Source organism: Chenopodium quinoa, unplaced genomic scaffold (genome assembly GCF_001683475.1).
Source record: "Chenopodium quinoa cultivar QQ74 unplaced genomic scaffold, ASM168347v1, whole genome shotgun sequence".
Taxonomy (NCBI): domain Eukaryota; kingdom Viridiplantae; phylum Streptophyta; class Magnoliopsida; order Caryophyllales; family Amaranthaceae; genus Chenopodium; species Chenopodium quinoa.
In genome coordinates, this window is record NW_018742204.1 from 3,498,923 (window position 1) to 3,523,534 (window position 24,612).

Consider the following 24,612-nt stretch of genomic DNA (forward strand, 5'->3'; position numbering starts at 1 on the left):
TGCGAACAAAATAATGAAGTTTATTTAGTGAGTATACAAGTATAACCTCATAGACCAGCAATTTAACCTTTTATTTTTTTGGACTCATATGACTATATGAGTTGATTTTATGAAAAGCATGTGATTTGCAGTTGTATTATCCTGCTAGAAGTTATCACATCAACAAATGGGAAAAACTTGAATATAGTTATACTTAAGCCCACAATCTTTGGGCAACATTATGTATACATGACTAGCGCACAAGCCCAGAAGCTTTTGATTCTCTCTTGAATCGAATGGTCAGGGGAAAAGGAATCAGTTAATACCACCATCAAAAACTTGAGTCGATCTCCAAAAGCACAATGTATTCAATATGTCAACTTGAGTTCAAGCCTTGATGTGATTGGTAGAAAAGCCAAATCTATAACCTGTATTAACGGAATGTCTACTCGCCCACTGAAGAAGATAAGAAGCGAGTATAGTTTGTACCTGTTCTGCAACAATACCAGTTACAACACTGCTTTAAAAATTGGAAGTAATTTGATAGCATGCACAAAAATTGCCTTTCCAATTTTCCATGATGTTGCACATCAGAAGGGTTGTACTTCATGAAGTTGCCATTCATATGCAATGTGAAATTTATGAGGGGTGCATAAACTTTTTGGTTGGACATAAGAAGTAACAACTTATAGAGGGGGCAAGGAGAATTTTTTTGCATGCAAAAATGACAACTTATTTAGTTTATGAGAGGTAGAACTTTGTCAAGAAGAAAACCAATACCTTCATTGTCAACCAAACAGCTAAACTTTCAGTACTCCTTTAGAAATATAACATCCTGCACATATATTATCAAGAAACAACCAGTTAGATGGTGTTTGTTGATTAAGATTCACCATGAGAGTATGGGGCTTGCTTATAGATCTCACCTTGTCAAAGATCTATAGGGATTCTTAGACCATCATGAGCTAGTTGAACCTGAATTCCCTCGCTGAATAAGAGTGATGAAATCAAATTAATATAGTCCTAAGAATTTGTCAAAAACAAATTCAACAATATGTACCAGTAAACAAAAACAGATTCCAAAACAGAATGCATATTAATTTAGGAAAAAGGAATATAAGACATCCACAATAGATCTCAGTGCAAAAAAATATGAATGGTTTTGCTCATACAATGGCCTTATAAAAGAATGAAATTCCTAAAAATGGAAGTTGCAACCATTTTATCTAAATAGTATCCCAGTTGAGAACTTGAACAGTAGAGAATAGCAGTCCACTACCTTTCTGACCATTCAGCAAGATAGGCATTATCAGTATGGTGATCAAATTAATGGGTCATTCCAATCAACAGAGCACGCTTTGGACAGATTCTCTTCACTGCATCAAGAGTCTAAAATCAAGGCAACTTTAGTCAAATCACATAGCACAAAACCAAGATCACATAACATAGTGTTGGATTCCACTGGTAGATTACCTGAGGGAAGAAAAAGTGAGTATTATGAGACCCCTTCTGCAAATCAAAGTTGGAAAACAGTTGAGTCAGATACATGTATACACTTCTAAAGTTTACCTTTATGATACAGTGATAAAGGTGTATATAATGACTTCCTCTATTTGTTTTTAGCTAACATATTTGTTTAATCATGCTTGCCAATACACAAATTCAACAATTATAATTTAATTATTGTTCATCAAATATCATAGAAACTTGACATTTTGAAATTATAAATCGAGGAGAATCTAACAAGACCCCACATAACTATATTTCTTATCATATACTCCCTCCATTCCCAAATGATCTACCCTTTTCTCATATTTCACAGGAATTAAGAAAGGGAAAGAGGAAGTAATAGAAGTACATGGGAAAGCTAAATCCACACAGGAAAGCAAAAAAGTAGAGAGAGGAAAAAAAGTTAAATTCACATGGGAAAGCTAACTTTTGCACAAATAATTTTGCAAAATAAAGGGTAATTTAGAAAGATCACCTAATGAAGACGAAAAAAATGAGGGTAAAAGAGTAATTTCATGATACCCATAAATGGTAAAAAAAGAAATGGGTTCATCAATTAGAATAAGGGTAGATCATTTGGGGACAAAGGGAGTATAAAACATAAAAGGTCAAAGGAGAATGTGAGAATAGTGCCAAAGTCACAACGTGTCAGACTGTCAGCTAAAATAAACAGAAGAATTTTATTATCATAATCAGTGGTCTGGCATGAGACTTCAGAACATGTTTCCCACAATCTTGTATCATGCTGTAAAACCATGAGAAAACTACAGATTATGTGTTTACCAGCAGAGTCCTAGACCATCTGGAGAGTACTTTTGTCATCTCAGTTTCCACTTACATATTTTGAACTATTTATTCATCTTTAAACTAGGTAAGGCCCTCTAAGCTGACCAAACCCAGGCTTGAGTTAGTACATGACTGGATTGGAGCTCATGTGATCTGGAAGAATCATGGTAGGACCTGTGTCTTCTCTTGATACACATCAAACAAGCACCAGCACCAGAAAGTTCCAGCCATGAAAAACCTTGTTTCTCTCATTTACTTGCACTTGGGTATCAATTATGTTATAATATGATTCAAAACTAGAGCCTGATAATGATCAGATTTGCTATTTGGACCATATAAACACTGTAAACATTTCAACCCCCCACCCCCCTCTTCCCCGGGTCAGTGTTCTCCGGTTCATATTATATGCAACTTTGGAATTATTTATACCCGCAAATAATACACCAAAAGTTGCATATAATACGAACCGGAGGTAAAAAACAAAAAGAAGATGCTAGATCACAGCTAATTTAATTCCTTCGACTAGTGGTACGTTGGCAGGTGGTATAAACTGGTTGTAATGATAGTTTGTATATGTAAATTTAATAGAAAAGCAATGTCAATGACCATGGTAAAGGTTGTCCACCCCAAATATCACTCTCATAAATTTCCATTGTGACTTTAGAGGTGGTACAGATTGACAATGAATATTTACAAAGAAAAACAAACATTTGCGTTTAAACTACTTTAAAGACAAAGTTCCATTATTATTGGACACAAAAAAGTTATTTACAAAATTACGTTCAAATTCATTGTGTTATATACTACCTTAGCACCTACCAAACGGGTCATATAATGCCTTATGAAGGGGAGAAAAGACTGGCATTGAGAACAAAAGTCCTGTCAAACTCAGGTCCCACTCTGCACAAGTAATACACTTATTCGTGACACTATTTCCCCATTTCTTCAGGTTCATAACACTAACCAGCATGTTCTGAGGAAAAAAAAAAACAAAAATTTCTGTAACACCCCCCCCCCAACACACATACACACACACACACACACACAAAAAAAAAAAAAAAAAAAAAAAAAAAAGGGGGCTGCTTTCTTTGCTCATCTTCAGATTTCAAAGTTGACACTATTTGAAAAAAGAAAAAAAAAATAATCTACAAATGATTATGTTATTTTCAGAAAATAATTGTATGGAATTGTAATTTCATAATTTTTACAATAACATAAGTTTTTGGTCATGGCATGACCTAAAAGGCTGAAAGACTGCAAAAAGTACAATAAGAATAGAATCATCAAAAAATTTCAATGCTGTCCAGATCAATTGATTGATCAGATATAAGAGCGTGAATAGAGTAAAGAAAAAAGGTTAAAATCATAGAGAAATGCCATTTCATTCACAAATAGTGGCTTGAAATAGCTTAGGTCGAGTTATGCTCTTCTAATTATTCTTACAGTTGATAATAAAGCAGAAATAATGGATAGGACAGCAAAGCAAAAGCAAGAAGTGATCTTATGCTCAAGAAAATCAGAGATCACTATACATGTTCAAAATATATCATGAACTACTAAGACGCAAAAAGCTCCACCAAACTATTCCTTTGTCAAAACATATAAAAGGAGAAACTTATATCTTTTTCATCACACCAAAAAATGTACAAACTGCAACAGAATGCTAAGAGGTAGAAAGGTCTCCAGAATCGAGATACATGATAAAAGAGTAGCAAACTCATGAAAGATCTCAATGGTGCCCTTACCTTGCATCTCCTTCCACTTTCACACCTAACTAGCCATTAATATACTTGTCCAGATTACTTCAGATTTTCTATACTTCATAAACAAAGTAGCTTTGTTCCCTTTGCGTTAATTTTATCTTTTAACTACTATCTTCATATAGGAAAGTTTTCATCCATAGCCTTACCCTTATTTTAGATTTTTCAAGAATTTCAACTTGAATCCAGTTCTGCTTAGATTTCAATCTAGCCATGTTTTGGTAGTCTAATTATACTAAAATTTCAGGCTGACATGTGTTGCACTGTTTGTGACGTTGTTAGTGGGTGGTCCTTGAATATATGAGGCTTCTTTGTCGGGTTTCAGTAGTGCTCCAAAATTTTATCCAGCCCTTTCCTGCGGCCATTTTGCAGTCCCACCTAATTTCCATTCCACACACTTATGAATACATTTGAATTGCCCAAAACCATTTTGCTATTTCAATAAATAGTTTCAAGTTGTTCCAAGTCGTTTGCTATTTTTTGCCCAGTTGGGTCACCTCTGTGGTGGTCCCGGGGGCACGGGGGGGGGGGGGGGGGGGGGGGGGGGGGGGGGGGGGGTGGGTTTGAGTTACTCATTTATCTTACCTCTTTAGTAAGTAAATGATAATTTACAAGAAGTAACTTGTTTCAAATTTCACACTTGAGTATGGCAAGAAAGAAAAAGTCTGGGAACGCAATGAGAAATTTTTCATTTTTAAAGGAAAAAGAGTAACTCTTTTTTGGGACATCCATTTAAGGAATCTTGGCAAGTGCGATATATAATTAGGGAGGGATGAAGTAACACAATTCATATACATGCATTTCAGTATTGCATGATCCGCTATTGCTCAATAAAAATATGGCAATATTCAAAAAGAAAATCATTTAATATATGCTCGTTCAACTTTGGTAATCAGACTCTTGCCCACAGCTATCTATAAAGCATCTCCATCACAGCTAGTAATGAAATTCCAAACAAATTTGATTCATGCTAACCTTGTAAAGGGTATCCAAGATAAGAAGGTCCAACTGACCACCACCACTTTTTGAAATAACTGCCAAATGAACAAGTTTCAATTTTAAAATCCAAACAATCCATACTGGTCAAGCAAATCCACACAAATTGTGATGCATGACAAAAACAGGTATTCAAAGAGAACCATAGAAACCTCATGCTTGGGAATAAAGTACACCTTTCATTTCTGATTAATTGCAAAACCCATTTTCATTTGTTTTTTTCATTAATAACAACACTTCCTTCTTTAGTACGGAGTACCACATAAGGAGCCACTAATATGTTGTTATTACTTCCTCCCTCTAGCCCTTCTTACAGATTAGTTTCTCTCATTAACCCCACTTGAATTAACTGTTTATAGTTTCAATATCCCACTAGAAATTATATAACCCCACTAACTATACATTATACTTCATATTATAACGTCCCTTCTTTGGTTCCTGTTCACACAGTACAATTTTATTTAAATTATGAGTCTAGACTACAGTTGCGATGTATCTGAAATTAAGTCGTTAATTTCAATGCGTGCACATAGTGCTACAGAGAATATCAAGAAGAGCCAATTTATTGGTACATATATTTTGTCCTCTTACTACTAATCATAAAGACACGTACACAATCAATATGCCATACAGTATTGATTAAGACATTTCTTTAGGGAATAACACAAGTGACTCCAGAGTACAAGATGCAGAAATTAACAAGGAATAGAGAGGTTTTACATATAAATGGACCAAAGTAACTAAGGATTACCTCTTGTTTTCAGAATCAAACCTCTTGTTTTCAGAATTAAATAAATTTAGTAATACATATACTGTGCCTCAGAAATCATGTCATGCTCTACGCTTTTAAAATAAAAGTTAACCATAGTTTAATCACAATTTCCATTAAATCAACTTACAGATTAATGCAAGTAGTGGCTTTAGCAAAACCAAACAGACACTAAATTATTCATGGTCCAATTCAGCACAATCCATCCTTTACAAGTTGGCATTCAGGTTTGTCAAAACTCAAAAGTAAGTGGGCTGTTTCAGCTTTCAAACACTCTTCATATTAGCTTATTCAAAAACCAATGTATAAATTCACTTTCATAGGGTCTGCAGTGTTATCTCACGACAGCTGTTAAAAGTGGGCAAGAAAGAGATGACAAAAGTTCAATGAATCTAAGTGTTAACTGTCATTACAAACATATTTCCTCAGTTCAGATAAAGAAATGAAAGATTATATATGTCGTTGTGAAGTGTTATTTAAGGACTAATTCAACAAATAGCTTACGCTAATGGTTGAAGCCCAGGATTGGTTTACATACTCTATCACGCCCCCTCACATGAGAGCCCATTGGGATTGAAGTGTGGATGCAACATTGGCCCCTTTATACCCAACGCTTAACATTCCACTTTGAAAAGAGGGGGTGGATGAGATTTGAACTCGTGACCTTTGTGTTACATTGGCTTAGATACCATGTTAAACGACCAATACAAGTATACAACCAAAAACTTAAGCTAATGGTTGAAACAAGGATTGGTTTATATACTCTATCAGGTGTATTGATGCATTTATATCAAAGGGCAAAAGAGTACTCACGAGCCTCTGTGCTTGGGATGAAACGTGAGACATCCGATATGTAAGCTACTTCGCACTTCTGACCAAAACGAAATCCTAATGAAACATAATCTTCACCATGCATCACCTATATCAATTGAAATAATCAGTAGAAAGTAGTAGTACTAGTAGTTAAATGCATAAAGGAGAAGAGATTGATTGAAGCAAGTTACAGGTAAAGGGGCAAATTGCAGGCCCGATGCAAAAAAAGGTTTCTCATGATCGCTCTCAATTATATTCCAGTCAAGCTGAGAAACTCGTCTTATCTCCTGGCCTTCTTTGAGTTTTTTCTGAACCAGGTAAGGGAATTTTACAGCCACACTGTCACAGGAAACAACCAAAAAGGTGATTATCAGCTGAGCAGCAAGGTATTAGAATTTGATTCAATCTGACTAAGCATTGCATCTGTCAAATGTCAAGATAACAAGAAAAAATCTCAGTTTGGTATGATGAGTATACAAGACAGTACAATTACAGTATAATAATAAAATAAATAATAAAATAAACAATAAAAAATCTAAAGGATCTAACTTTACATACATAAGTTAAGCAATCACCATTATAACTTGATACCCCAAGTAGTAACAACATTGACATAGTGGATGGCATTAAAAACAGGATTGAACACATCCAAAATTAACTGAACAATAAAAAAATTATAATGAGGGTTAAGGTTCAGATTTAGAAGAATTCTTGGCATGAGAAAGAAGTGCTGCTTTCCATATTCATGTGTACTTGTCAAGTTGTCTTCGTCCCTTAATAATTTGTGTGACTCTAATTATGAAAAAAGAAAGGAGTACATAGTTACAGGAAGTCACCCAAAGGTCAACCAAAGCAAGCAGAGAAAAAAAAAAAAACTCCAATCTAGCTTCCCAGACCTAACCTTCTTTCACATGCAAGACAATTGAGTTTGCATATATACTTCCAAGGCACCCTTAAAGTGTATTGAGTATCCAGTGCAACTTTATATCAGTAACTCGATTAACAAAAACCAGAAAGTCGAAGCTGATAGGTAGCAGTTCCGTTCTAATGAAGAGAATGATGGCATTCTTAAAAAAAAAAGAAAGGGAATAATGATGGCAAAATAACATCCCGCCTCATGTATTATAGAAAAATTCCACAATCAAAAATCAGAAATGTAGAGCAGAAGCACCTTTTGAGAGTAGTCTTACTATCTAGGCCACAAATCTAGATAGAAAGCCCTAATGCAACCAAGAGATTAAATTGGAGTAGGGGAGAATACCAAAATAGAAAAGGCATAGACAGCTACAGCTTTGGAAGTGAATAGATTCATTAGAATATTCATCGTGGCACTTAAGAAAGCTCCATACCTATTCATAGAATCCTGGGTGAGGTAAATTGGAGTCGGGCTAATATCATTTGTGGGACTAAATGGCTGCACAGCTCGTATGTCATCCAGACCAAGAATTGCATCGGCATGCTCATGCGTCAGAATTATCTGCAGTTGATCCAATACTGACTTCTTAGATTTCAGCAAATTGGATAATGACATTAAATTATAATTCCTGGCAGTTATAAGGTTGAATGTAACTCCAAATATTTCTAGAGTAATTTGTTAGTGAATAGTGCTGGAAACAAACTACTGAATCAGTGTATAAGCTCAAATTTTTATAGCTCTATTTGATGCAATTTATTAAACATGCAATCAACCTTTGCAGGTTTCCATCAGATGTAATTTCTGTTCCTCTTTTTTTCTACAGCATAAAAAAATCCATCAAAATCTTAGCCACGTCTTAACCAGAAAGCTCCCATTCATTCCCAAAAAACCAAACAAATTAAATAACAATGGAAGAATAAAACAAAAAAAGACAAGATATAGAGACACCCAAGGTAACAAGAAAAAGACTTCTTTTGAAAGTTTAAGAATTCTGAACAAGGTTCATATATTTAATAGTAAGCATATCAATGATTTCAAGATTCAAGAGTAAAAACTCACAGAATCAACCCGTGGAATTTTGTGGAAGGTGAACCACCGAAGAACTGCCTCTCGGAATGTTTTGCCAATATCAATCAGGATATAACTATGCTCACCATCGTTCTGACAATAGTCAATAAGGAGAGATGTATTGCCCCTGGAAATTGGATATAAGTAAAATTAAATATCATGCCTTAAATATACCTTAGCGATTACTTAAATATTCAAAAATGAATCCAAGGGTGTAATACCAAGAAGATAACGTTATACTCGTGATAATTTATTGCCAATTTCTTACAATAACGAGAAGTCCAGCCATGCAGCAAAGATAAAGAATAAGCTTTCATTTCTTACACTTACAGTTTATGGAGAGAAAAAGACATGACAAAATGTTAATGGCAACTTCAGTGATATGGATAAAAATCAGAAAAGGAATGATAAATGAGGTCCAGAAGAGCAAGGAGGTGAAGAATGCCACTTATCTTTAATTCTTATAGCTAGTAGCAGTGGAGAAATCATTAAGTCTGAAGGATTTAAATCTTTGCAGCTGTTTAAAGTAAACGAACAAGGCATGAGCTAGTACACTTCCCTCTACCCTATTCCTACGTATAAGTCTTTTATTTTACATATCTTTGTCAAAGGAAAGAACAAGAACATTGCGAATCCAGCAAATTCCATCGAATTAAAATGCACATCAGAAATCATGCATTTCCATACTCATAATCTTATGACAATTTCCACAGCTAAAACATCTATTTTAATCGATTGAGTTAACAAAGATAGACAACAGACTAATGCCTGCTGATCCCATTACTTTCCTCTACTTTTTAACCTGCAGGAAAAGAACACCCGTAACTAATTCTTTACTCACCTAACTACAAAAACTTCCAAAGTCACTCTATCCATCTCTCTTCCAAGTTCCAACTGACAAATAATTACCATCAATGAGAGATAAAAATAGTAAGTAGTCCCTAAGACATCACATTATAACGACAAGTGATCCACTAATGCTACGCTTCCCTAGCACTAAGTTTCTATTACCATGGTCTCAACCCACCACCATGAATTATAATAAGCTCTAAATCCTCTAATTGCCCAATTATATAACTTCTTGAGAAAATATATCCTCAACAACCACATGATTATTGAAAAAGAAAAAGCTATAGCTCTTAGTTCCAAAGAAGACTAAACTGATACTCTTGCACTAGGGGCCATCATTGTCATGTATCTAGTCAATCACTCAATCCATCTTACCAGTAAACTATCACCTGTTAATATGTCATTAGTTGCCACATTATTACATATAATAGGAAGGTATAAATTTCTCTAGATTCAGAAGTTGATGGAAACATACAACACAAATATCACTTAAACCTAAGTTATAAATTCAACTCAGCTTGTACTAAAGCAATAATTTCAATGTAAATGTTGGCTATTAGTAAAACAAGATATATTATGACCTTCACTATTCCTAGGCTCCTAGCATCAATGCCCCGAGAAAATTATGTTATCATTACAAAAAAACTTATATTCTGAAATGCCTGGATAATCCGTTTGGTAAGTGATCATATATCTTAGTTACGGTAATGTTATGGTTAGGAAACTCCATCCCCAAATAAAGGTTTTTCTAATATTTCTATTACCACCACCTTTAAAACAATAATCAATTGTAATGAAAATTTAGGAAAGAGTTATTTCAGGAAGAACTCCTTCACAAAAACATATACAAGTACTTTGTAAATAAAATCACTACCACCATTTATTAACTCCTATCAATGGACCGTAAAAGTTTTGAACAAGTAATATAGTACAAAATATGTGATTAAATCTCTATCCAAGACGATTCCACATTCAACTGTTGAATATCAAATTATCAACGTCCCTAACTAATCATGCACATTATGTAAATACTATAACACTCCATAATTCCATATCACAGTGAGATCAAACTCCAGTATACATAAATTAACAGTGATCTAACAATGGCGTAAAATCCCAACTTCAATTAAATCACTACCACAATTAAAATAGTATAATTCAAACAAAATACAACAAACTAACGCAGATCTATCAACTAAAAAACGCAAAAGGAAAGACTAAGAATCAAGCAAAATTGAAAGAGCAATACAAAATTGAGCAAGAAAAACGAGAAATGTACCGATAATTAGGGTTTTGATCGGGAGGAATGAGCAAAGACTGAGAACAAACGGTGCAAGGAGGATCAGAAGGTTGGATCAAGCACATTGCATTTGGTACAGCACTTGAACAACCTGTTCCCATGAATATCACCGCTGAAGAAGACGATGATTGATCGGCGGTTACTACGCCATTCTCCATTGTTGTAGGAAGAGAGAGAAAATGCGTGAGAAAACAGAGTTGTTGTTGTTGTTGTTGGTTTGCTGATGTAATGGAAGACTGGAAAAAATAGGAGAGGAGGGGTGGTGGATGTTTCTGGTGTATGCGTAAGCGTAACCAACGGTTTTCGACTTTGGTACTCCCTATATGCTTACCGCACTTTGATGCTACGGCCTACTGCATGATGTTACTTCCTTCGTTTTTTAATTATTGCTCTATTTTTCATGCGCGAAATTTTAGCAAAAATTGGATAAAATAATAAAATATAAAATAGTGAGGTATGTAGAAGAATAAAAAATTGAAAAATGTAAAGGTAATTGAAAGAATAATATTAATCAAATATCATTTACTCTTTCCGTGTTTTTTAAGTGTTACAGTTTGACCGGCACATAATTTAAAATAATGTAATTGATTTAAATAAAATAAGAGGTAATTGGGGTAGTTGGAGTATTAAAAAATTGTAAAAGAAAGATAGTGGGGTTAATTGTTTATTAAAAAGTAATAAATGTAAGAGGAAAGATATAATAAAAAAAAGTAATATGGGTTTGGGTGGGGACCATGAGAGGAAAGAAATATAATATTTTAGGAAAATTTGTCCAGAACTATCCGGATGATAGGGTGTTTTTTGAACAACTACCCATTTTTTTATTGTTACAACTACCCGCAAGATGGAAAACGTTTTGGTGCACTACCCAATAACGTTTTCCGTCCAATTTACACGTTATTGGGGCCCACCAATTAACGTTTCCCACCCAAATTAATTCCCCCCAACTACCTTTTCTCTCTCCTCTTAAATCTCCCTCATTATCACTCACTCTCTTCTTTTACTCTCTTCAATTGAAGTTCAACCATTCTGACCTAAGCAGCGAATAATCTCCTATCATCTTTGCCCCTTTTTCTGAAATTCTCAGCCCTACCATCTTTGTCATTGCCTTCTCTCTCTCTCTCTTCCAACTCATCTTTTTACTTTTTTGGGTATGCTGAAGTAACTGGGTGAATCTACAGAAATGGACAAAGGGGAAAGCTCAGTAAATACTCAATTGACTGCAGCAAAGGGAAGATCTTCAAGGTACATTGGTGGTTTTACCATAAATTTCTGTCCTTTTTAATTAAAAAAGGAAAAAATGTGAAAACCCTAAATATTTTAATACTCGAATTTGGAACCCTAATTTTTTAATTGACAAAATTGGTTGTACAATTAAACAAATGTAACGCTTTATCACATTTAATTAATTAACAACAAACTAATTGTTGTAATTTAGGATGTTGTTGAGCTCTGATAAATGTGCATTTGTGGGTTGGTTGCTTTGCCCTTTTTTTTCTGTGCATGTTGGTTTGGTTTGGTTTGGTTTGGTTTGACTGAATATGTGTTGAGCTTAGATAATTGTGCATGTTGCTATTGATATTGAAAAATTGCTATTTTCACTATTGTAGGGAGCTTCCACCCTATGTTGATATGAATATCTAGGTTGGGGGAAATTTCAATACAGCAAGGGTAAGACTGAGTATGTAGGGGGAGGGATGTTTATGAGGTTGAGTTGTTGGTTGAAGGAACTGAATGTTGGGAATTTGAGGAAGTGGGTGATATATGCATATGATATAGTGTGTAGTAGGGTACCCCAACATTTTAGTGTGTGGTACAAATTACATGGGAGAAACTTGACAAATGAAAGGAGGGAGGTGGAGACATTTGATGACATTATTAACTTGGTCAACAGTAGGGATCTGAATGATAGAGTTATAGTTTGGGCCTTAATTAAGAAATCAAACCCTGTCCAGCCTTTACAACATGGCCTAGGTCCAAGGACAAAGAACCCAAGCTTTGTACCTTCTATAACACCTAAACCAGAACACAAAATTGAACCCAGTCCACCCTCAACTTCTACTTTGTTACCATGTAATAACAAAAAGGAAAAACTGAAGCCCATTAAAAAAGAGGTTCACCCTGTTAGGTGGAGCATGAGGTTATCTCCTAACAAAGAGAAATTAGATCATGAAAATGATGATGATGATGGGTTAGCAGTTCTGATTACCCAAGCTAAGTTTGATAGGCATGTTTCCCAGATACAAAAAGGCCCAGTGTTATCCTCACAAAGCTCATACCCTTGTTTGCCTCAATCTCCACAAAAAACAATCCCAGAACCAAATCCTTTCCCTACTTCTTCTTCTGTACCTTATCATAACCCTAGCAGCTCTTCACCTCTGCCAAAACCCACCCCAAGAAAGAAAACACTTGCAAATAAGGGGAAGTCAGAGAAGAGTGTAGCTTCAAAGGTTAACAAAAGTAGGAAAGAGGGTACTGGTAAGATTGATAGAAAGAGAAGTTCAAAGAAAGTGATTGAACTTGGAGTTGATGGTGAAGATTGGAGTGGGGAGGGTGAGTGGTCTGATGAATCTGAGTTCTCAAATTTGGAAGTTGATTTTGGGGTTGGAGGAGAGGATAAGTTAGAAGAGGAATCTAATCAGAACAGTGTTGAACCAGTGATAAGGGAGGAAGCTGTGAATGAAGGTGATGTAGAGGAGGTACAGTATGACTCTGAAGAGTTAAGGAGTCTCCAAGGGTCTGATGAAGAGGTGGATCCTAATCCAACCTTTAACCCAGAGGTTGATTTCAGAAGAAGCATTAACTTTGTGAAAGGGTTGAAGTTCCCAAATGTTAAAGTAGTTAGAAAAGCTATTAGGACTCATAGCATTGAAAACCATTATGACTATTATTTTTCGCATAATGGGAAGTCTAAAGTGAGTGTGTACTGTAAGAACAAGTGTAAGTGTCCATGGGAGAAGAAGCATGGGAAGATAGTGTGCACTTGTCAGTCTGAGAACAAGTGTCACTTCAAAATTTTATTGAGGCAGATAAGAATGGAGGATACATTGCAGGTGAGGAACTTAAAATTACACCACACATGTGGGTTTCATCATGAGAGTTCTAAGGTCACTTCAGAGTATTTAGCAGATAGGTATTTAGATGAGTGGAAAGTTGATCCCACTTGGAAGCTTAAGGTGTTCATAGATAGAGTGTACAGGGATTTGGGGGTGCATATTGGTTACTATAAGGCTTGGTTAGCCAGGGAAAGGGCCAAGTTAATTATGTATGGAGATTCTGCTGAGGAGTATGCAAGAGTGTTTGATTATGGATTTGTTGTGCTGAAATGCAACCCAGGATCTTCAGCAGTTGTTGTCATTGAAGGGGTTGAAAGGCCTCCACCTATATTTCAAAAGATGTATATCTGTTTTGAAGCTTGTAAAGTAGGATTCAAAAGGGGGTGCAGGCCCATTATTGTAGTAGATGGGTGTCATTTGAAGGGTTCTTTCCCTGGCATGATACTTGTTGCTGTGAGTAAAGATGGCAACAACAATATCTACCCTATTGCTTGGGCTGTGGTGGAGGTAAAGAACAGAGATACATGGATTTGATTTTTAGAGTTGCTAATTAAGGATATTGAGAAGCCAAAGGGGAAAGGGTTGACCTTGATGTCAGACAGGAAAAAGGTACAAATGTCTTCCTCATTCTTTCATTTGTCTTCTGTAAAAAAAGTATCACTTTTTTACTAAATTATATTTGTAATGCAGGGACTTTTGGATGTCTTTGCTGTTGTGACTCCAAATGCTGAAATCAGGTTTTGTGTAAGGCACATTTGGGCTAATTTCAAGCTCAAATTTGGTGGTGAGGCTTTCAAAGAGCATTTTTGGAAGTCAGCAAGGTCACCAACAAGGGTATGTGTGTTTCTGAACTTTTAAAGAGCATTTTCAGTATTTATGACTTTTGTATTCTCATCTAAAGTACAACATTATTTGCATTCATGTTTAGGCTGATTTTGAGCTGAACATGGAAAAGATAAATGAATTGTCTCCAGATGCATTCAAATACTTGGATGCAATTCCTCCTAATCATTGAGTGAAATATGCATTCTCTACATATAGTAAGTCAGACATGCTGTTGAACAACATATGTGAGAGCTTTAATGCTGTGTTGAGAGATGCAAGGGACAAGCCAATAATAACATGCCTTGAATGGATTAGGAGGTATGTTATGAAGAGAAAAACTGAGAAATGGGAAGCCGTGCAAAGTGTTGAAGGCAGATTTATGCCTTATGTTGCCAAGGTCTTCAAATTTGTCTCACAATTGGCTAGTAACTGTGAAGTGATTCCTTCAAGGCTGGACATTTGGGAGGTGGACTACTACAGTGATAGATATGTAGTCAATTTGGGACAGAGAACATGTACTTGCTTCAGTTGGGAGCTCACTAGGATACCATGTGCTCATGCTTGGACTTGTATCATTAAGAAGAGACTTAGGCCAGAAGACTTTGTTGATTCTGTCTATAGCAAGGACAAATACTTAGAGGCATACACACCAACTACTAATCCAATGCCTGGCATGAAACAATGGGAAAAGAGGCCTGACATGATGCAGCCAAAATCACCTGTCATGAGAAAAATGCCTGGTAGACCTTCCCACAAGAAAAGAAAGCAAGAACTTGGTGAAAGGGAAGAGGCTTTAGAACAGCAAAAACAAAAGAAAAAGCCAAAGTGCTCAAACTGTGGAGTGACAGGGCATTACAAGAACAAGTGTAAGAACCCAGCACCACCATCAATGAACCCTTGGAATGTTCTACAAAGGCAGAAGAACTGGGATAGAGCTGTCAAGAAGGTATGTGGACATTGGATTTTATTTTTGAATCTATAGGTCATATTTTGTCTATTGTGTACTAACTTTTAAAACTCTACATGTTATTGTTTTTTTATTGACAGGGGAAGATTGACCGAGCAACTGGGACACCCACATCACAGTCTGCTCCTTCTCGGCATAGCTCACAAGCTGTAGGACCACCACAACCAAGTTAATCAACCCAGCCTTCACAGCCCCAGCCTTCACAGCCCAGCCTCAATCAAGTGTCAAGCTGCCTAGGTCCAAGGCATCACCATTAAAGCTACCAATCAAGTCTAAATTGAAGAATCAAGAAACTCAGCCTGAATGGAAGCCCTAAGTTATTAGTTTATGATCTGTATTTTGTGCTAAGAACAATCATTTCCTGTTTTGTTATTGAACTTGCAATTGTAGTTTTTCTAATGACATTGATTTTCTAATGCAATTGTAATCAGTGTTCATGAACATATCCACTTTAGCCTTGTAATTATTTTGGTACATGAAATGCAAGGTTCTTTAAAAAATAGTTTGTTGTGCTAAAATTTTAAGCCTTACATCTATAGTATAAAAAGAAGTACTTAAATTACTTAAATTTTATACCATTCAATATCTTTGTCATCAAAATAAAACAACCTAGAATAAGAAAGGTGATCATTTGCACTTTGTTTACAAATCAAAATTTGTGGCTAATGCCACTAATAAAGTGCAAATGTAACCCCAATCAAGTTTACTAGCCTAATACACCAATTTGGTCCCTAAATACACTAACATCAGTCCAATAAGAACAACTATCAGCACTTGCATCAGCCTAGAAATGCCATCACAGTCACCTCCCTTTGCTTTCTTCATTGCAGCAGAAAGTGTCTTGCATTTCTTGTTAAGTATTTCCTTTTCAATCTCCACCCTAGCCTTTTGGTCTTCAAGCAAGCAAACCTATTGTTTCAGAACGCCTATCTCATTCTGCATCAGTTTTTTGTCCAACAGAAGCTGATTAGTAACAACCCTCTGCCATTCTAGTATTTCTTCATCAAACCATTTGAAAAACTTGCATCCTCTTCTAACAGAAGCAGCATCATAGAATTTGCAAGCCACAAATCTTCTCCCAGGGTTTTTTGTAGTCCACGAAGTCTCCAGCTTCGGTGGGATGCCATAATTGCACTTGTTTGGATGAAATTGCATAGTTGAATGGTATGAAGAATTGGAATTGGACATCCTACAAATATAATTGTCAATTTAATTATTACAATGCTTCAAAATTCTTTCTCCAAGCCAACATTACTGATTCCCATAACTTAATATACCCCCAAACCCTAGAAAATAAAAAAACGCCCAAATAATTTGGTACACATAAACCCTAAACTGAAACAGGATTTTAAACCATAATTCTTGCAATTCCAATCAATTAAAACTTGTAAACATATGCGACAATCAATGAATTAGAAGGATAGTATGAGAGATTACCTGAAATTGTCTTCAATTGCTTGATTTCTTCAATCGGATTTTTTCACTGTTAATGGAGGGAAAAGATGAGGGAGATTTAAGAGGAGAGAGAAAAGGTAGTTGGGGGGAAGTAATTTGGGTGGGAAACGGTAATTGGTGGGCCCCAATAACGTGTAAATTGGACAGAAAACGTTATTGGGTAGTGCAACCAAAACGTTTTCCATCTTGCGGGTAGTTGTAAACAATAAAAAAAATGGGTAGTTGTTCACAAAAACCCTATCTTCCGGGTAGTTCTGGACAAATTTTCCAATATTTTATTGTAGCTTTTTGCCAAAAGTGAAAGTGTAACACTTATTAAAACACGACCGGATTTGGTAAGTGTAACACTTATTAAAACACGGAGGGAGTATGTTGGTCCACTAGCTGAATCCACTAGTTGAGAGAAAATAATTAAAATTGATCTTGGCTGCACTGTACTAGATGGCTGCAACAAGGCCCAAAAGCCCAACACGAACGCGGACCAGAACAAAACGGCCCACCCGACACACCCTTACATCAATCTTTCGGTAAAAAAAATAAATTAAATAAACTGTCATTTGTTTGTTGTAAACCGCATTAATTCAAACTTCTCCTCCCAAAATTCATTTACTTCCCAACATCAATTTATTTTCTCTCTCCATTCTCTAGTTTTCTCTCTCCTTTCTCCAGTTTTCTCTCTCTAAAAATTTGCAAACTCCATGGAAAGCAAGGTTCAACCCAAATCTCCGAAAAAAGGGTAAGTTGTTATGAAGATTAGCATAATTTATGTTGAATTTCATAATAGTCTGAAATTTTTTATGTTGAATTGTTTAGCGATTTATATCAATTGTCCAAAATTTTTTAAATATTTACTTAATTTTGATTTTAATTTATGAAAAATTTAATTCATCTAAGTTAAATATCAGTGAAATTCTGTGAATATTGTACGTTTACAATTTTTAGAATTTACATTTTTAAGTTAATTTTGGTTATTTTTGGCGAAAATTGAAAAGAATTAGTTGGTTTTTTTTTATTCTGTAGAAAACCAAAAGAAGATACTAGTAGTTCAGATGATGAAGATCATGCGTAAGAATTGAAAATCATTGTTATAAATGAATAATTCATTGTAATATTGTTGATTATATGAACTTCAAATTTTCACTAAAAACCCTAAATTAATTGAACAACACTCTTTCTCAATTGTTCGGAAAGAAAAACAAGAAAGGTGTTAAAAGTCCGATGGTAGATGAAAAGATCTTGAAGGATTTGGAAAAAGAAGTTGAAACTGAGGATCAAAGAAGTACAAATGACAAGTATGTTCGTTTTGTTACAGAAAAAATATTCATATTTATTGTACTTATGTTCATTTTTATTATTCTTATATTCACTTTATACAATAGAAATATGATTATTGTACATTATAATTTATGATAGAGACAATGATCAACGTTCAAATCCTTTTGAATAAACAAAAGAAATTTCTGAACAACAAAGTTTCGGAACTTGTAACACGAACACTATAGAACTTTCGGACCCCTTCAGTGACGAAGGGTATGCCAATTTCCACAATTTTGTTAAAATTCATTTTGGTTCACTTCATGTTCGTTTTTACATAGTTTTTTTTTTTTTTTTTAATATATATAATTTTTAGTAATTTTGTATTCCAATTTATATATAGAGAATTTTCTAAAAAAAAGAACAAGGTGTTGGTCAGCCTACTGAAGAAGATAATGTTGAACAACCTTTTGTAGAAGATAGCAAACAAGTGTAAGCATTTTATTGATATTCATTTTTTAATAGATGTTGTTCAGTCTTCAACAAAGAATGTTCAATTTGCACTTCCTATTCAGTTATGTATTTCCTTACTTAAACTTTGTGCAATTTTAAAAATTATAAATTTATTTGTGTTTCTTTTGTTGTGCATATTTTAATATTTAATGTGCGCTATTTTGGACTTGCAAAGCAATAGTATATATACTGACTAGTTTTTAATTGGACACGGGAATGAAAATATACAATCTGAATGTGATACAAAAATATTTGAACATGTCTCTAAACCATCTGAACATAGAGCAAAAGCATCAGAACTGAAGCGTACTATTTCTGAACAAGATGATAATCAAGGTTTTGAAGAACTAGAATATTCTTCTGCAAAACCTATAGAAAAACAAACAAAGTAAATACAATATTATTAGACAATGTTTATATTAATATAAACTTTATTCATTTTATTTGTTTTGATATTTATTCTTACATCCGCAAAATTATGCCTCAAAATCGACTTGTAGAACTTGCTATTGCTTCTGGACATGAATCTCTTTCGATTGTTGCTGCTAAGTAAGAAAATCTTCAATTCTGGTCTATATTACACTAGTACAAAATTAACCTAAAGGAACACTTGTTGGTAACACTTTTTACTTTGTTAATTTGCTTAATATATAGGTAACACTCATGTAACACTTTTATTTTATGTAACACTTAATGTTGAAAAAAGGTAGCATTTTAAAGTATCACTTTTAAAATATGTATCATTTGTATCTTTATAAGGTAACATTTGTGAAGTGTTATTTCCCCGGTTATATCTATTACTTTTTTTTTTCTTGTAGAAATTAAATATTTATTTTTTTTATTTATTAATTTACTCATAGAGTAATAACCATTTTGCATAAAAAAAATAGTCAAAAGACTCGTAACCATTCCAAAACATTTAGAAGGGCTTTCTAGAAAAACAAGAAAAAAAAGGAAACATTTAGAAGGGCAAAAAAATAAATAAATTGGAAAACACATTCTCGTCATAACCCAATTTTGTGAAATTGAAATTACTCTCACTACATTACTACCCTCTCGCCGTGACAGAGCCTAAAACTTGAAAAAACCAAAATGGGAAGAAGCAAACTTTTAAAAAACTTAAACCCTCCAACACCGACGAAACCAACACGACGAAAGCGGTGGGCCTAAGTCTGTGGGTTCGGCAGTTACGGTAGCGGAGGGCGTTATGGTGGGCTCGTCGGCCATTGTTGTGTGGGAGTTTGTGAGATACCTAGAGAAAGGTTTCTCCAAACCGCCTTGCCAAATGCCAATCATCTTTTAACGCTGCTAAGTTACTTTAGGCGCTCTATTAGTTAATTTCTATCAGCCATCCTCTTCGTTACCAAATCCATGTTGTTTGTGAGTCTTCAACCAGGTTTGATTAGAATTAATTTGTTTGATTTAATTGAACCAGTACAAATTATAGTTCTTGCTTTGAATTTACAATTTTGATTGATTATTCTGATTCGATATTTTTTTTTTTTTTTTTTTTTTTTTATGGTTTAAGGTATTCCTGTACTTCTAAATTTCATTGATTTTTGGTGAGTTATACCCAAATTAAGTTTGTTGTCTTGTTAAATTAGGCATTGACTGTTCTGTAATTTTTCTTTTTTATTTATTGATTTTATTATCATATCTATTGAGTGTAGTTCATTTTTAAAGGTTTTGTTTAGTACTCCGTATTAATCTGGGTTTGTTAGGTAAAAATCTATGTTTTATTTCTAAAGTGAATGATATAATTTGAAGTATTGGGATTGTAAATTTTTAATTTTAATAAGTATAATTTATAACTAGCTGTCGATTCAATTAGCCTTTGTATTTTGCAGAGAGTATTATAGTTTTGGATTAGCTTATTTTGCTTCTGTGATTGATCTCTCAATTTAATGGAATAATTTATTTCATTGAATTGGGTATTGTTCTAATTAAGTTCATTAATTTATAGGTAATTAAGTTCATTGATTTATAGATTATATTATATAATTGTGGATCTTATATTATGCTTTCAGACTATTATATATTGATGTCTTCTAACTGGTATTTGTTCTTGTAGTTGATTTGCTACCATGGTTCTCTTTATTGTCTGTAGGACTAGAGTAAGATGTCAACCTTGTGAGTACAAAATTAGTAAGTGTACTTTGACAAAAGCTTGATATTTCCTCTAAGGGATTACTGATCACTAGAAGTTTTGCTTTTTCTTTTACTTTTACTTCAGTTCTTTTGTTGTTTTTGGTGAATAGCTAATATTTCGCCAGTATATGTTTCTACTTGAACATGGAATTCATACCTTAGATAATGAGATTATCATCATCTTTTGGATTGTGAGATTGTGCACATCAAGTGGGTTCATTGCAATTGGCTTTAAACTTGTTTTAATTCATCTGATATGCCACTGTCTGGGAATGTATAAAGTAAATTTTTTGCAGTGTAACTTGCATTGTTATGAGCAGTTAAAATCTAAAACCATATTCCATGATGATGACCATGAACTATAAATTAATCAAATATTTTGCTCCTATACTCTGCAGATTCAGTAGAAAATCAGGGTGAAGAAAATGCTAGCTGCAAACACAGAAGAAACTATTGGTGTTGAGTCTAGTTCAGCTGTTCAATCCCAGTTCGTGGACACGAAAATGATCTCTGATTTCAGTATAGCTGTTGCAACTCACAAAATAGATTTTCCATTGTGACAAGTGCCACACCTGCAACTATGGCTGCAGTTAGCACAAAAACTGCCACTTCTTTGTCAATCCCTACAACAAATGTGCCCAATTCTAAGCGTTTGAAGCAAGAGAAAGTGAAGGTAACACAGAACAATTCTCTGTTAGGTGGTGGGATTGTTGGGTTGTTGATATGGGTGTATTTAAACAGGGGCATTAGTGGAGCTAACAGAATAGTTGATTTACTCCTTTTTTAAAAAAAAATAAAATAAAAATAAAAATAACTCACCCCATGACTTTTCTAATGTTACATCTATGTGTATAAATCACTCGTTATAGTCATTTGATATCATATAATAGTAACCCCTATCTCATTAACTCAAGGCCTGACTACCGAGAGACGCTATATATTTTCAAATTGGTCTCATATTTTCTTTTTTAGCTTTTGTTCCACCTTCATTTGATAGCAGGTGTACGTCTTAGGAGGGTGACGCATAATGCATCAATGTGCTCTTAGTAATTGATTTTCTCTTTTTAACATTAGTTTGAGTCACCTTATATAACTAAGAGTTACCAATCCTATCATATACTAGTATCATGTGCATTGTGAAGACATGCAGTCACTGCATTTTACGAATTGAGTTACAAAATTTCAAGATTGATTTTATTTAATAATAAAGAAAATTGGGCCTTTATAGTGTAGGTTCTACGTAGTTTCTTTGGTGCTACACAGATGGGTTAATATATGATAGTACTTGATAGAGTGCTTAGTGCTATGATGTGTTATCTAGTGTAGTTATTTGCTTGTTGCTGCAGAATACTATAGATAAAATACGTTCAGCCCTTTTTTGTTTTCTTTCTGTTTGGGCGTTCACTAGGAATTGAAGCAGTTGGAGAGGTGGTAGTTGTAGGTCATGGACTAACTGGCAAAAAGGTGGGTCATCTTTTTTGCTTATGTTGATAGTCTAATGGGTTTATATGCAGAGGATCAGGAAGGCCCTGCAGACAGAGTTTTCCCTGTTCCGCCCTTCTGTTGATCTTATCACTGCAACATCAATCATGATCAAGGGATTGACAACTTAATATTTAGTCCGTAGCAGTTTCAAGGTACACTGCATTCTTCTCTATGTGGTTATTGACTATAGGCCAGTTAAATTGTAAATTTATCCTCTCTGAATGAACATCAGACTAGGACTTGGTTATCATACTTTTCCCTTATTTCTGGTGTATAATTATTAATGAAGTTATGCTCCCCTATGACAAAGACTTAGTTGTATATGTCTAAGCATGTTATTCAAGATTTAATTTGATGACAATCATTAGCACATCACCCATGTCAATTTTTTATTGTCAAATTCAATAATGCTATAAATTCTCTTTTTACTTGTTTTATAAGTCACAAGTGTATCTTGCATATGAAAACATATACATCAAGAATCACTCATGAAGTCCACACCTCTAGTGAACATGTGTAGCAAGTATCATCTCAGTGTGTTTCTATCGAAGGCATAAAAAGTATCACAAGTATATACATAAGAAGTGATTTATTTTTTATTTTTTATGTTATTTTATTTTATTTTTTTAATTTTTTGCATTATTCAGATCCAAATTTTAGAATGATAAGGGTTGTTATAAATTGTAATATTGTCTATTCTTCCAACTTATACTTCAATATTAAGATGTTTCCTTAATACAAGGTAAGTAAATTGTTGCCCACTTCTTCATAACAAGTATATATCCTTAGGTTTTGATGCTTGCTGCTGCTGTTGCTGTTACCTGTTGCTGTTGTTCTGATTCCGAGCTACTGCTGTTCTGCTTTCGAGCTGCTGCTGCTCTGCTTCTAATCTGCTGCTGCTCTATTTCCGAGCTGCTATTGTTTTGCACATTGTGAATTTTATATGTTGAAATTGTAATGTTACAAGCATTTATATATTAATAAAATTATCCATTTTTATATATATAGTGCTTTGTTCATCAATATTGCTTTATTTTTGGCATAAAGGGCACCACTTCAAGGGAAAACCCGGTGCCCTCTATTGACGTTAAGGGCACCAGTTTGGCCCTTAAACGGTTAAACCAGTACCCATAGCTTCTATCATGGGAAAACCCCAAAAAAGGCATCGATTCAAAATCGAAGTGTGAATAACAAAATTTTACTAGTATTAATTAACAAGGTGTTACATGAGTTTGCAAAAAATGATACATAATATCGAATATAGTGATACCAAATGTCAGAAGATGCTTGTAAAATGTTACCTAATAATCAATAAGGTGTTACATTAGTTTGCAAAAGTGATACATAATATTGGATAAAGTGTTACTGTATGATTGAAAAGTGTTACTACAGTAAAGTAGGTACTACATAAGAAATAAAAAGTAACACTTTTAAAATGATACTAATTATATCAAAAAGTGTTACATAAAAGAGTTTAGAGTTTATAGTAACACTTTTACAAGTGTTACTGTACGTTACCCAAAGTGTTATATAAGACCTTAGGTAACATGGGCGGATGTATCACCTACTAAAGTGTTACCTATTGTCTATAATAAAACTTTTACCACTTTATGTAACATTTTTTGGGTGTTACTTAAGGTTAGTTATGTACTAGTGTTAATTAATTGGTTATTTATGTTCAATATGTTTAATGATATTATTCATTATTTTTTGTAGAACTCAAAAGAGAAGGAAACATGTTACTTTCAAAAAGAAATCAAGAGAAAGTGAAAACAAGGAAAAGGAAGGAAGAATTGCAGATGAAGGTGTTTAGAAATCTCGTAATAATAAAAAGAAAGAAAAGGGGTTGAAAGAGAAGGAGTTAAAAAAGAAGAGTTGAAGGGAGGAAAAGATGAAGGACAAAGTTCAAAAAAATCAAAGCAAATCCAAAGAAACAGGAGTTGAAGGAGAAGGAATTAAAAAAGAAAGAGTTAAAGGAATTGAAACAGGAGTTGAAGATCTTAAAGGAGGAAAAAGTTAGAGGAAAATAAACAAATTGAAAAAAAAAAGAAAAAAGAAAAAGAAAAAGAAAGAGAGAACCAGAAACAGATGATGATGAACTTGAAGTAGTGAATTTAGATGATGATGATGAGAATGTAATGGATGATGAAAATGACAGATTAAG

At 34.2% G+C, this 24,612-nt stretch overlaps 2 protein-coding genes and 1 long non-coding RNA gene across 6 annotated transcripts; 2 read left to right on the forward strand and 1 right to left on the reverse strand.

The window, feature by feature from the left end:
* Positions 1-11,052, reverse strand: LOC110701825 (putative hydrolase C777.06c). 3 transcript variants are annotated; one of them, XM_021879523.1, is made up of 11 exons: positions 10,725-11,052; positions 8,588-8,723; positions 7,962-8,089; positions 6,804-6,951; positions 6,613-6,718; positions 5,010-5,068; positions 1,453-1,488; positions 1,259-1,368; positions 906-967; positions 760-814; positions 1-468 (listed from the first exon to the last, which is right to left on the reverse strand). In XM_021879523.1, the coding sequence occupies exons 1-8, from the start codon at positions 10,901-10,903 to the stop codon at positions 1,306-1,308; spliced, it is 855 nt and encodes a 284-aa protein (XP_021735215.1). In that variant the 5' UTR covers positions 10,904-11,052; the 3' UTR covers positions 1-468; positions 760-814; positions 906-967; positions 1,259-1,305. The 3 variants fall into 3 exon arrangements, with proteins under 3 accessions (XP_021735215.1, XP_021735157.1, XP_021735290.1); XM_021879465.1 differs by having other exon boundaries at positions 1-473; XM_021879598.1 differs by lacking the exon at positions 5,010-5,068 and having other exon boundaries at positions 1-473; positions 10,725-11,051.
* A 3,800-nt stretch (positions 11,053-14,852) lies between these two features.
* On the forward strand, positions 14,853-15,766 carry LOC110682426. Its single transcript, XM_021859056.1, has 2 exons — positions 14,853-15,572; positions 15,674-15,766. The coding sequence occupies exons 1-2, from the start codon at positions 14,853-14,855 to the stop codon at positions 15,764-15,766; spliced, it is 813 nt and encodes a 270-aa protein (XP_021714748.1).
* A 3,797-nt stretch (positions 15,767-19,563) lies between these two features.
* Positions 19,564-23,434, forward strand: LOC110702032. Of its 2 annotated transcripts, none has more exons than XR_002507438.1 (4): positions 19,564-20,211; positions 21,362-21,636; positions 22,478-22,600; positions 23,238-23,434. It is a non-coding gene; the product is annotated as an uncharacterized LOC110702032 (long non-coding RNA). The 2 variants fall into 2 exon arrangements; XR_002507441.1 differs by having other exon boundaries at positions 19,565-20,195.
* The last annotated feature ends 1,178 nt before the right edge of the window (positions 23,435-24,612 follow it).